The 12,406-nt window shown below is 56.7% G+C and overlaps 1 protein-coding gene and 1 pseudogene across 2 annotated transcripts in view; both read right to left on the minus strand.

Annotated features, from left to right (window-relative positions):
• Positions 1-12,406, minus strand: part of LOC121166446 — a 1,182,205-nt pseudogene that overhangs the window by 236,220 nt on the left and 933,579 nt on the right.
• The window catches only part of LOC121166429 (A disintegrin and metalloproteinase with thrombospondin motifs 2), a 180,670-nt gene that overhangs the window by 101,592 nt on the left and 66,672 nt on the right, over positions 1-12,406 (minus strand). For both annotated transcript variants that reach the window (XM_040995526.1, XM_040995525.1), the window contains exon 3: positions 11,236-11,398. In XM_040995526.1, coding sequence (XP_040851460.1) covers positions 11,236-11,398 — 163 coding nt within the window. The remainder of the gene's footprint in view (positions 1-11,235; positions 11,399-12,406) is intronic.

The following is a 12,406-nucleotide window of genomic DNA, read 5'->3' on the forward strand; positions in this document are numbered from 1 at the left end:
CACACACACACACACACACACACACACACACACACACACAAACACATACACAGAGGAAGAGGGGCATTTTGGATAGGACTGGAATCAACCCCATGTTGCAGGGGCCTTGACAATGTTAGGCATACAATTGCTACCACAGGCTCTGTTCCTCCCAGCCACGGATTCCCCAGAGGCTGCCATAGGCTAGGAGTCATTTCCAAGTGGAGCTGGAGGCCGGTCCAAGCCAGCAGGCACCCCAGCAGTTGGGCACCCCAAACTCCAGTTGGTTCTGGCTGGAGCCACCCCAGCTGCCCTCCACTAATGGTCCACAGATGGCCTTGGTGCTAGCCTCCAAGACAAACAGCGGCCCAGATCGCTCCTCACGGAAACTGAACTGCTGGACAGTCTCTTACGCCGTTCCCGAAATGAAAATAAAAATCCCTCTGAAGTCCGTTTCAACACTGAGACAGCTCCAGTCCTGGCCAAGAGGCCCAGCTGAGCTGCCGCCTGAGTGCCACGGGCCAAAGTGAAGGTCCCTGGCACCGCAGCCACCAAACAATGTCTCCCTCCACAACACTGACACCAGCCCTGGCCCCTCCACAGCTTCAAGAAACACTGAACACGCTGCCAAGCTTTGCAAACAAAGAGGTTTTACATAAAATCTCCAATTCCAGCTCTTCTGAAAAACACCAGAGGTTCTCCTGCAATCAACTGACTCCACATCCAGTTGTAACTGTGCCTCCCCCAGCCAGCCTGTTGTGCCTGTACCACCTGGCCAGCAGTCACCACTGCTCCCATCTGACACCTGCACTCTTTGTGTATGTGTGACCTCTCCCTGCTTCCCGCCCCAGGAAACGCTAACGGGACATGAGCTCCTAACCTCAGGGATTCTGACCTTCCCAGAGGTCTGTGTCACACAGCTCTGCCCCTCCTGAGTCTAGGGGCAGGGACTCAAGTCCCCAGATCCTCTGCACACACTACAACTGAGGCTGCCCTTGGCTGTGGCTCCAGGCTGGGTGCTTAGGCGGCATAGGCAACCAGGCCCTCACTTTTAGCCCAAGTCCCTGACCAGAAGGAAGTTCATTTCACTTTGGGTCAACTGAGACTAAGCCCAACCCTCCTCCTCCCATTGCCCCACCACCACAACCCACACTGGTGGTTTGTGCCTCTGGCCTAGGCAGCTCAGGCAGCCCAGGGTCTTTCTTCTTACTTACTAATCCTGGCCAGATAAGCTTGCCTTACCTGAGCCCTTGGTCCCCCTTACTTCATGGCCTGACAGCCACCAAGTCCGTTGGCTCCTCCTCCAAGCCTGGTACCCAGCCTTGGACCCCACCTCTGCCACGTATATTGCTAAAAGGCTTGGGACAAAGAGGGTGAACACAGGTCCCTGTGGCACAGACCAGAGAGGCTCTGCTGCAAGCCAAAGAAAGCCTGGAAGGCAGGGCGGGGTTTCTTCCAGCTGGGCATCTGCAGATGTACTCAAACAGGTGTCCAGTGAGCACTAGAGGGGGCACATGGGCCTTTCCAGAAAGGGAGGAGAATTCTGGAAGCATGGCCTCTGTGGAGAACTGGGCAGTGCTCTTCCCTGACCTGTGGTGCTTCCCAATGGAAAAGGGGGTTCTGTTCCCTAAGCATGGGGTCCCTCTAACCACAGAGGAGTGCATGCTCGCTGCTCTATTCCCTCTGGTCACTAAGAGAGCCACTCCATGCCCATAGTCACCCTGGTCCAGCACACAGCAGCCTCTACCCCTGCAGTTGTCTACCTCGTCCACGAAAACCGGGCCATACCGTGTGCAGCAGGACACAGGACCCCTGTCATGGGCTCTTCCTGCCAGATCCCTAAGGAAGCCAAGTCCTCTCCATCTGAGGGCCCTCACTGCCCTCACCGCTTTCCTCTTCTGGGGAGTCACAGTCACCGGCCCCCCACCTCAGCTCTCTCCCAACACCCAGTTCCTGTGGGGCTCCTCCAAGGCACTTCCCTGCAAATGCAAGCTGTGCAGGTATTTGTGGCCTGAGTTATGAGCTGAGGGCAACAGGAGGCCAGGGGCTGCCTGAATCTGCCCAGAGCCCACTGGGCCCCAGCTGGTCCTGTGTCCAGAGCCTGTCATGGATAATGAGTAAGTGAATCAGGGCTACAGCTTCCGCAAGGCTCCTTGGGGAACAGTAGCCATAGCACACTGGGGGCTGGTGGGGCCCCATTTTCGCAGATTCCCCAGGGCAGAGGCAGAGAAGCACTATACTGCAGCCTCTGGGGCTCGCCTCCAAAGGCCTGGCCTGTCACCAAAATCCAGAGTCCTTGGCATGCTCACAGCAGGCATTCCCAGACAAAAGTTAGACACCAGACATCAGCAGTGCCTCTCAGGCCTGGAGGGAAAGAGCCGGCTTCTGCTGGGCCTTTCCAGTCTGAGCCATTGTGCATCACCCATCTGGTATCCTTAACCTTGGGGTCTGAATCACAGCTCCAAGGAGCCAGAATTCCAGGAGGAAGGGTAATGAGCAGAACAGCTGAGGGCCCAGCACAAAGGGAAAATGCAAGGACCCTTTGTGCAAAGAGGGAGTTGGGCTCAGCAGCGGGATTATAGCAGAATCTGCAAGCAAGCAAGCAGAGGTCTCTCTGTGTCTACAAAGCCCGCCCTGCATGGGGGCCAGGAAACAGCCCCAGGGAAAGGCCTGCCACTGCCACCAGCACATAGTGTCCCACCGGCCCCAGAAGAGTGTGTACATCAGGAGCACAGGTGGTGGCGCAACAGCCCACAGGGAGCGACAGCTGCTCCTGGACCGAGGACTGTGGCTGGGCTCACTGGGCAGCCATGTGCTTCACCTCTTTTTCATGGAGATTTAGGCAGCAGCTGTATACCAGAAACTCCTTAACACACTGGGAAGTCCACTGCCAGCAGAGGGCTCTCCCCAAGCCAGTGGGGAGACCTGAGATAGACCCAAACCGTCCCCTTGCAAGGCCTCAGTTTACATATTGGAGAAGGAACCCAGAGGGTGCTTGAAGAGGGTGTCTGAGACTCTTGGGTGTTGCACCCCAGGCTCTGGGCAGGCACATCAGGTACTAGCAGCTCTGGTTTCAGTCTGTTCCTTTTCTCACACAGGAGTCCCATGAGCCAGCCTCAATAGGACTCCTACAGCTTACCAACTGTGTAGCTACAGGCAGCTCATCTGTAAGCTGGGTACAACGACAGCAGGAACCCCAGTGTTAGTACAGGTGGATGCTCAACACAGCTGTGCAAGTCTTCCCTCCCTGCAACTTGGACAGCAGGTCCTCTGGGGTCTCGGCTTTCCTATCTGCTTCCAGGACTGCTATGTGGATTAGATGACCTGTGCACATCGTGGGCCTACCTTGCAGCAGGTAATGGCAGAGAGAGAGAGAGACAGACAGACAGAGAAAGAGAGAGAGAGAATCATGCATGGACCCACTTCAGGAAACTGGGATTTGGTGCAAGAAATGCTTACAAAACAGTAACACAAAGGGGAACTGTAGCCTGGGGGAAAGTCCTGTGTCCAACAAGACAGACTGCTGACATCTCAGAGATCAAAGGCATACCCCAGCGTGGGAGATGCCAGAGAGACAGGCAAAGGACCTAAGTGGCAGAGTGGATGCACAAAGGCATTGGACACAAGGAAGATCAATTCTCCGTGTCGCGATCAAAGCAGCACAAATGCAAGCTCAGAGCCACACAGCCTCTCTCTCTGGCGGGGGCAAACAGTCCATAGCAAAGCCCCCAGCCCTGCATAAGGATGGGTGAGCAGGTGCAGAGGAGCCGGGGGCCATGATGGGAACCAGGCGAGTTTGCTAAGCACCTGCAGTGCATAATGCATCCAGCCACCCAGCAGTAGCAAGGAGTCCTTGACAGCTGCTGAGAGCCAGAACTGTAGAGCACACAGGATGGCCTAGGCCACCACCCTGCAGGGTCGGCAACAGGTACACAGTCACCGAGACAGGACTGGGAACACAACCAAATTCCAAGAACAGCTGCACCGGGAGAGGGGACAGTCATTGCGTGGGCATGACTGTCAGTACCACATGTCCCTACACACCTCAAGGGCTAAGCAGCAGCATGCTCCCCACCCCACATGGGCTAAGCCCCAGTTTCCACTGTCAGTGCCTTCCCCCAAACGCCAGGCTGGGGAAAGAGGACCTGGCCTGCCAAAAGGGCATGCAGGTCCACACATGGTACAGCACAGTCACCCCATGGTTGCCAACACACCCCACAGCCTGCTCACCTTGGCCCATAAACCCCACAAACCAGAAGTCTGGGTCTGTGGCTAGCACCTCCTGGAGCAGCGAAAGGGGGTATGCTGTGGCATCACAGGTCAGGCCCTCAACCCGGCTTCCACACTTCACCCTCGGACCACAGGGAGATGACCCCAGCCTCGGGGCTCCTGCACACACTGTTCCCTCTACCTGCAATGCTGAGGCTTGCTCTCCCATTCTTTCCACTGCATATGCAGCCATTGCCACCCCAGACTTGGAGTGTCTCCTTGCCTTCCTCATTCCCTGTCCATCTCCGCTTTGCATGCCTCTGCCCATTGACATCCTGCTGACCTCCAGTTAGAGGGCTCAGCTGCTACAGTCACATACTGGGCACACACTAAGAAGGTGTAATGAATGAATGAAGAGAATGCTCCCATGGCCTGGGCCAGGTGTCCCAGGGGGCCACAGCAGGAACTCAGGAGGGACACCCTGAATTTGGAACCCAGTCCGTGGTCTCCAGGTATGCATGACTGTGTGAGCACAGGAGAGGGAACGGGAGACGAGGCAGGCCTGGGAGGAGGAGGGCGAGAGGCAGAAGCCATAGTGCCACCTAATTGCTTGACCTTTTCCCAGCTCAGTGTTCCTGCAGGGCCAAGAGCACAGCGCTACTTGGGATTAATTTCAAAGAGAAATGGGTCAAGGAAAATTGGAAATTTTGAGACAAAACAGTTCAGGCTCAGGGCCGGCTGCAGTGGACTTTGCCGACCTGCTGAGAATTCTGAGAGAGGAAGTGGGGTCTGTGGTCAGAGGCTCTGGCTGCTAGACACCAGCCAAAATTGGACTTTAGGCTCCAGGCCGGGCTCTGAGCCAGGGCTGCCTGCACCACTTCTGTGACAGAGCTTTCTATCCCCACCTATGTCCTTGCAGCTGCTTCCCTCCCCCTCTGCAGTACTGGCAGGGACCGGGCATGCCCACCCAAGTTCCAGAGGGACCACCATGTCACAGCCACCCATGGAGGGAGCCTCCAGCAGGCCCAGCTGCTTCAGCTCAGACACATGGGTCATAGGCACACAAGTCACCCTGGGAAATGGTGCATCCCTGCCACAAGTGGGTGTCTGCACACAGCAGCCTGCCGGGGTTGTGCTAATGTACAAGGTCCCTTTACAATGCCCCAGGTGTGGCTGCAAACAGACCATAACTTCACCCTGGAACTCCCAGCAAGGTCTCTGGGGGAAAATTCATGACATAAATAGATAAGGCAGGCAGGCAACAGATCACATTGTCTGTGGCAGAGAAGAGAGGGCAAAACAATTCCAGGGCTTAGCCGTGGTCAGGGCCATATGGGGAAGAGCTGGTGGCTGGAGCAGGTGGAGCTGCAGTCCTGAGCCCCAGGGGCAGGACTGATGACCTGAGGCAGTGGGGCAGGTGTCAGCACTAGCCTCCTCGTGGCTCCACTGCAGCCTGGGTCTTGGCTGCAAGCAGTTGCCCCATTTGTAGGAGGTACTCACACAGGACAAGGCACCTAAGTGGAGCCATGAGCAGTCCAGACCAGGGAGCTGGATGCTTCCCAAGTGGCCCACAACTCTTCCCAAGCCTGACCCCAGACAACTCCAGGTGTCAAATAACAAGCAGGCCCAGCCATCCCCGTGGTGCCCAGTCCCCCTTTCTGGCGTAGAGCCACATCAGCACCCCTGGCATCTCCGACAGCCATCCCAGGGCCCGGGCCACAACAGGAGAGGAAAGCCGCCTGCAGCCTCTGCCAAGGGTGTGCTCAGCTCAGAAACATGCCTCCAGGCACCAGGCCAGCTGCCTTGGGTTTCACAATCAGGGCTTTTCCTTGGGTTTCCTTTGGGTGCCTGGCCACGGGGAGAACTCGGAGGTGGAATAAAGGGGAAGAATGGGGCCCCAAGGACAAAGCAGCCAGCAAGGTATAGCATGGGGAGCTGGCCACAGCCAACTGAAACACAGCCCTGGCCAAGTCCACATGTGAAAGATGGGGGGCTGCCCTGCAAGAGGGCTCTGTGGTCAGCACGGAGTCCCCGAGCCGGATGTACGGAGAGCACCTGCACACAGAGCTCACGCTGCAGACTCAGCTCAGACCACACCCCCTACAGATGCACTCCCTAAACCCCCAAAGTGCAGCCTCACATGGCCAAGGAGACTTTGCAAACATGGGTGAAAGTGTTCGCCATGACGAGCCCCCAGCAGAGGGGCCGAGGAAGACCAGCAACTGAGGCAGGGAGGTGACCACAGAGGCAAAGATCACAATAAGATGGCCATAGCCAAAGGACAGAAGATTCCAAAAGCAGAGAGGGGTGAGGGACAGGAGCAGAGGGAGCACTCTCGTTCCAGCCCCCAAGGGGGTGCTTGTCTTAAGCCACCCTGCTTCTAACGATTGATCCAAGCTGTCTCAGGAAGATAAGAGAGATGGCCACAGTCCCTTCTGAAAGATCCTTGGGGCCAGGCGGCCACCCTGGGTCATTCCAGGCTGTAGCCCCCACTAAGTCCCCAACTCCACACTCCACCCCAGCCAGCTCCCAGCTCAGCAAGCCTCCAACAAGCTCTCAGGAAGGCAGCCAGCGGATTCCTGCCAGGCTCAAGGCTATAGTTACAGGGCAGCGGGGGTGGCAGGAAGAGACTTCCCAGCCCGGTAAGAAAGGGTTGGCAGTGGGTCATCAAGTGGAGACTTAGCCACCTGGAGGTGCCCCAGTCTCTCCCTCCCTGCCCCCTGCAGACTGGCCTTGGCAGTGGCGGGCACAGCAGAAGGGCACAGTGGCTCCCAAAGTGGTATGCCTCCCCAGCCCGTCAGGGAGGACAGTGCAGCCTGACAGCAGCAGGCAGAGGCTTTGGCACTGGCCAAGGTCACTAGCACAGTTGTCTGACTTCTTTTCTTTTTTCAGCCCTGGGGCAGCAGGCACAGTGGGGTTCCTGAGCAGGCCAGCCCAAGCAGCAGGGCCATGGGATAGGAGTTACCTCCTCTCCATAGTTGTGTCCAGGAGACACCTGGGGAGTGCAACCCGAGGAGGAGGGCAAGGAATATAAGTGGCTAGCCAGGGACATGATGTGCTTTGGGTCTACACGGTGTTTTGTGGGAACTCAGAACCATGCTTTACACCCAGGAGGGTTCATGTGCACATTCTTTGGCTGAGAGACCAGCTGCCCTAGACACACGTCTCCAACAGTTCAAGGTAATGTAAACCAAGGAGAGAGGTCTCATGTCTGCTTGGAACCAGAGCTGCCATCCTGTGCTGTTGCCTGCTTCTTGGCAGATACGTGTTCTGCATCACCCATCTGACAATGAAAGGTGGGATCTAGGAGCCTGGGAAGGGGTGGGCACCACATCCTCTTCCCTCCATCCTTATCACCACTGCCTGTCTGCCCAGGCTGACCGCTGAGTTTGCCTTGTCTTAGGATGGCTGCAGGACTCCCTGCAGATGGCGCTGTGAGCTTGAAAGGCCATACTCCCAGCTCACCACTTGGAATCTCCAAGGCAATAGCAAGGCTGGCTTTTCCCTGCTTGCAGGCTGGGTGGGGGCAACCCTTCACTACCTGGCCCAGCCTTGTTGGGTGGGTGTGTGCCACCTGCCTGGCTGAGGCTAGAGGCAGTTCCTCCTCTCCTTGAATACCTCACGGAGATACTTCCTGTCCTTTGCCATAGTCAGCCTTACAGGGGATGTCCATGAGGCAAAAATCAAAGATCTTTGTAGATGTGATTAGATTAGGGGTCTCTGGGTAAGAGATCATCCTAGGTTATCCCAATGAGTCCTTTTAAGGGCAGGACCAGCACAGACAAAATCAATGGAGGCACTAGCATCCCATATGGGAGTGCCAGTTAGAGTGGCTCCATTTCTGATCCAGCTCCTTGCTAATGTGTCTGGGACAGCAGCAGAAAACAGTCCAAGTACTTCACTGCCTACCATCCATGTAGCAGGCCCAGATGGAGTTCCTGAACTCTGGCTTCCACCTGGACCAGCCCTGGCTCTTGTGGCTGTTTGGGGAGCGAACCAAAGGATAGAAGATCTCTATTGCTATGTGTCACACTGACTTTCAAGTAAATAAATTAGTAACTCATAGAGGAAGGAAACAAGGAAGAGACAGAGGCACTGTGACCACAAAGGCAGAGACTGCAGTGGCATGGCTACCAACCAGGGAATGTAGGTATACCCTGGCACAGGATGAGGCCAGGAGCAGCTTCCCCCTGGACAGGTGATAGGGCAGTCCTGCTGTACCTGGTTTTAGCCAGGTCTCACTGGTTTGGGAGTCTCCAGAACCTGAGCCCATAAGCTCCAGCTGTGTAAGTCACATTTATAACAGTCAGAGGAGACAAACAGAATTCCTCAGGTATGGTCAGTGAAAGGGGTACTCTCCATCCCACATTACTCCAAAATCTCAGGAAGGGACGAGGCATGAAAGCTAGGAGAGAAGTCAGAGTTGGGTCCTGTTTATGTTCTTGTATGAGCATGTGCTGGCACACACACATGCACACACACAAGTATGCACACATATTCCATGGGAGCTGCTGGCACACTGCATCCTATTCATGTAACATCTCTGGGCACAGGGCTGGCTGCAGGGCACGTCACCAGAGGGAGACCTGGAAGACAATTCCATCACTTTTCCCCAGAAGACTGATCTCTGGTCTCAGAGCTCTGTCTCGGGTCCTTGGCTCTCAGGTCCCCAGCATGGCCAGTGAAGCAAGGAAGTGTCCCTTTGCCTTCTTGAGCCCCTGGCCTGCCCAAACCCCGCACCAGAGCTGAAGGCAGCACCATCGTGTACTAGGCTGCCTGGTGCACCTGCAGCCAGCCCTCGTTTAGGTCTGCATAAATACATGAAAACCTTGATCTTCTCTGTTGAGAGCCAATGATTCTCTGAGACTCCGTGAGCCTTGGGACTACCCAGGCAGCTACTGGCTCCTCAGGGAACACAATACAATGTCCTCAGCAATCCATGGAGAACCCATGAGGGCCTTGGGGGCCAGCTGGCTGGAGTGTATGTGGAAAGTCACGACAAGTGCCTACCCTTGTTCAGGGTCCCATCACCACCACCCACCACAACAAAACCACTTGCAGAAGTTGCCTTGGAGGAGTTTCAGCCAGTGCCTCCCGCCTGCCTGCTTCAGCCAGAGAAAATCCTTGCCCTGATGTCCTTGGGTCCCAGACCCAGCAAATTCTGTCCCCTTGCTATGCCCAGCACAGGACATGGCTGTGATACACTGCTCAGCTTCCAATCTGGGCCTAGACCAAGCCCAGGCTGCTGGCACCTTCCGAGTTCACCCCAGGCCCTCAGCTGAGCCCAGCCCAACTCAAACTGGGTCTGGATCCCCTCCAGTCATGGACCTGACCTCAGTGCTGAGCCATGTGGGAACAAGCAGGCACTTCCAGAGGGACACACACTTTGAGGACAGAACTCACCTGCGCCGGGTCATTCTAACACCAGACAGAGGCACCTGGGCCAGGGCCACACGCACACCCACAGCCTGAGATCCCAGTGGGAGGCCCTGGGCTCACAGCCCAGCCAGGATGGGCTCAGCTCCTTCCAAGCCCACCCTCCTCCAGGCCAGCCTCACCCCTGACCTGTGCAGCTGCTCTCACCCAGCACCTGCCAAGGCCACTGGTTTCTGGGCATCTTCAGAGTTGGGATGCCTTCTCCAGGTTCAGAATTTAGCGCTTGTATTAGAGATGTGTGGACTGGACTTGTAGGAATGGGGGGTGGAGGGAAAGCGTTCAGCAGAAGACACCAGAATACGAGCAGAAGGCCAGCAAACCGGGCCAGGCAGTCAGTCACAGGGGAAGAGTGGCTATGCTAAGAGCAGTACCATATGGAGCCTGGGATCGCAGGCGCAGCCGAGGGCACTTGGCCAGCTCCGCTGTGCAAGTTCCCCCACCCTGCCTGAACAGAGGTCCTTGGCATCACCCTGGCCCAGAAATAGCTAGCACTCAGCAGAAGATGCCTCCATCTGGGCCCTCCAAGTGACAGGACTTTCTAAGCCCATTGGACAGGTGGGTAAGCAGAGGCCTAAACTTGACGAAGGGCACCCACCAGTAAGTGATGCCCCATTCACTCCTGCCTGCCAAGGACACTCCTTGTCCAGCTCACTGCAGAAAGAGGCAGGCATGAAGCAGCAGAGACACAGGCTGGGGCTGGGAGTGGAGGGGCCGTGGCAGGTACATCTTGCCACCCTGGGCTTCTGGACTTGAGAATGGAGCCCTGTCAGGCTACATTCAAATGATGCTCCAAGGCAGGGAGTACAGGGATCTGAAACAGATGAGCAGGGCCACCCTGGAGGGATGAGGGCATCTCAGCACGGTGCAGTGCTCGTGGGTGATCCAGCCATGAACAGGCAGATGCACCTGTCTGGGTACCACCACCCCAGGTCTATGGAGGCCACCACCCCCTGTGCAGCTCTCCCAACCAGGAGCCCTGGAGCCAGAGGCTGAGAGCTCAGGCACAAGTCAGGAGACCCTGGGAACTGCAAGCTTCAGGGCTATGGTCAGCCTCCCACCCTGGCTTCCAAAGAGCACTGGGGAGGTGTAGGCTGACACAGGCCTGACTACCCAGTCGCTCTCCCAGCCTTGCTGGGGACACTTTGGTTGGGAGCAAGCTGTGCAAATCAGCACTTCAGGAGCTGCCATCAGCACATCCCCCTGGCAGAATCTACAAGGAGCACTTGGGAGTCCTCATCCTCCAGGGGCCAGCCAAGTGCTGGGACCACAGCAGGTGAAAGGGCCTGTTAGAATCCAGCAGAGGTGTGGCCTCGAGCCAAAGGTGCAGGCCTGGTCTGGGCCTCCCTCGCTCCTCCGCACTTGCTAGCCCCTGGCAGCAAAGTGGTCCCTTGGGTAACCTTCAGTTCGTACATCAGGGATCCCCAGACCAGCACCCTACTCTGTGCCATGTGCTCCATGAGGCAGTGGCTCATGGCTGACCCTCAGAGCTTCAGCGAGTGCCTGAATCCTCCCACCCAGGGAGCCTGCCTTCACCCAGGGTACAATGTCAAGACAGCCAAGGGGAGAGACCCTGTAGCTTCCATACAGCCCACTCACCACCAGTGGCCTCACCTGTGTCCAGGGCCTGTGGTGTCGTCCCAAGAGGCAGCGGCCTGGGAGTGGGCGGTCGGCGATACACCACATGTACACGGCCCTGCTCAGCCTCCTGCGCCGCCAACCCCTTCTCCAGGGGCTCGATGAAGAACTCCTCCTCTTCCATGCGAATCAGACCAGCCTGCAGGGGCAAAGGGGAAGGTGTTCAAGTTCTCAGCATGTACATACTACAGAGGGCCCCAGAGGGCAGTGCTACCCAGTGTGGTGGCTAGAGCTCAGCTTGAACCATGGGCTGGCAGGAGGGTAGTCAGGTGCCCCTAGATTTCTCTCCCTTGCCTGGGCTCCACTTCCAGCAGCTGGAGCCGGGAGCCAGCCCAGAGCTGCTGCCACTGGCTCAGCCCCACCCTATACCATAACATACTCTCCTTACAAAAAAGACACTCTCAGCTGACAAAATCCAAAGAACAACCAAAAGGAATTCACATTCAGCAGTAGGCCAGGGGCCAGCCCCACCCCCGGGAACTCCACTTCCAAGAGCAAGGTCAAGATGACCAGTGGTGGGAGGGCTGTATCCGCCCAGAGACATGCTCCATGTGGGCAAGAGTTCTGATTCCAGGAATGTGATTGCGGCTCTCCTTGGAAAACACAGGCCTGACTGCAGCTGGCTGCACACCGCCCAGCAGCCTCAGCCTCAGACACACTGGTGGCCCTGCCACCATCAATCCCTTCCAACACATCAGTCACCCACCAAGGAGCTGCAAGCCACTAACCCACTGCTACAGCTCCCCACCCCAAGACTGGTCATGGCTGTCCCTTGCTGTAAACTCCTCACTGGATCCATCCAGATTCAACAAACCCTGCACCCTGTACACCAGTCAGTACTCACAGGGCGGGGGTGGGGGTGCAAAGGCACGAGGAGCTGCTCAGGGGATGCTATACCAGGGATCAGATTTCTACATCCTCCAGAAAAACTAGGGAAGCTGATGTATCTGCTGCTGCTTGTGGGACACTCCAGTTTAGCTAGTACTAGCCATGGACCCTTCTCGTCAGGGACCCCATCTGATCAGAGTCATGTCCTCCAGCTGGTAACCCCTGTCCAATGTCCCTGGCTTCTCACATGCTCTTCCTGGCTTGCACAGGAAGAGGAAAGGCTGCAGTATGGAGAGGGCTGCTCCCTTTTTTGGTGACC

The sequence above is a fragment of the Ochotona curzoniae genome, unplaced genomic scaffold, assembly GCF_017591425.1.
Source record: "Ochotona curzoniae isolate NIBS_2020 unplaced genomic scaffold, NIBS_Ocur_1.0 patch14, whole genome shotgun sequence".
NCBI classification, from domain to species: Eukaryota; Metazoa; Chordata; class Mammalia; order Lagomorpha; family Ochotonidae; genus Ochotona; species Ochotona curzoniae.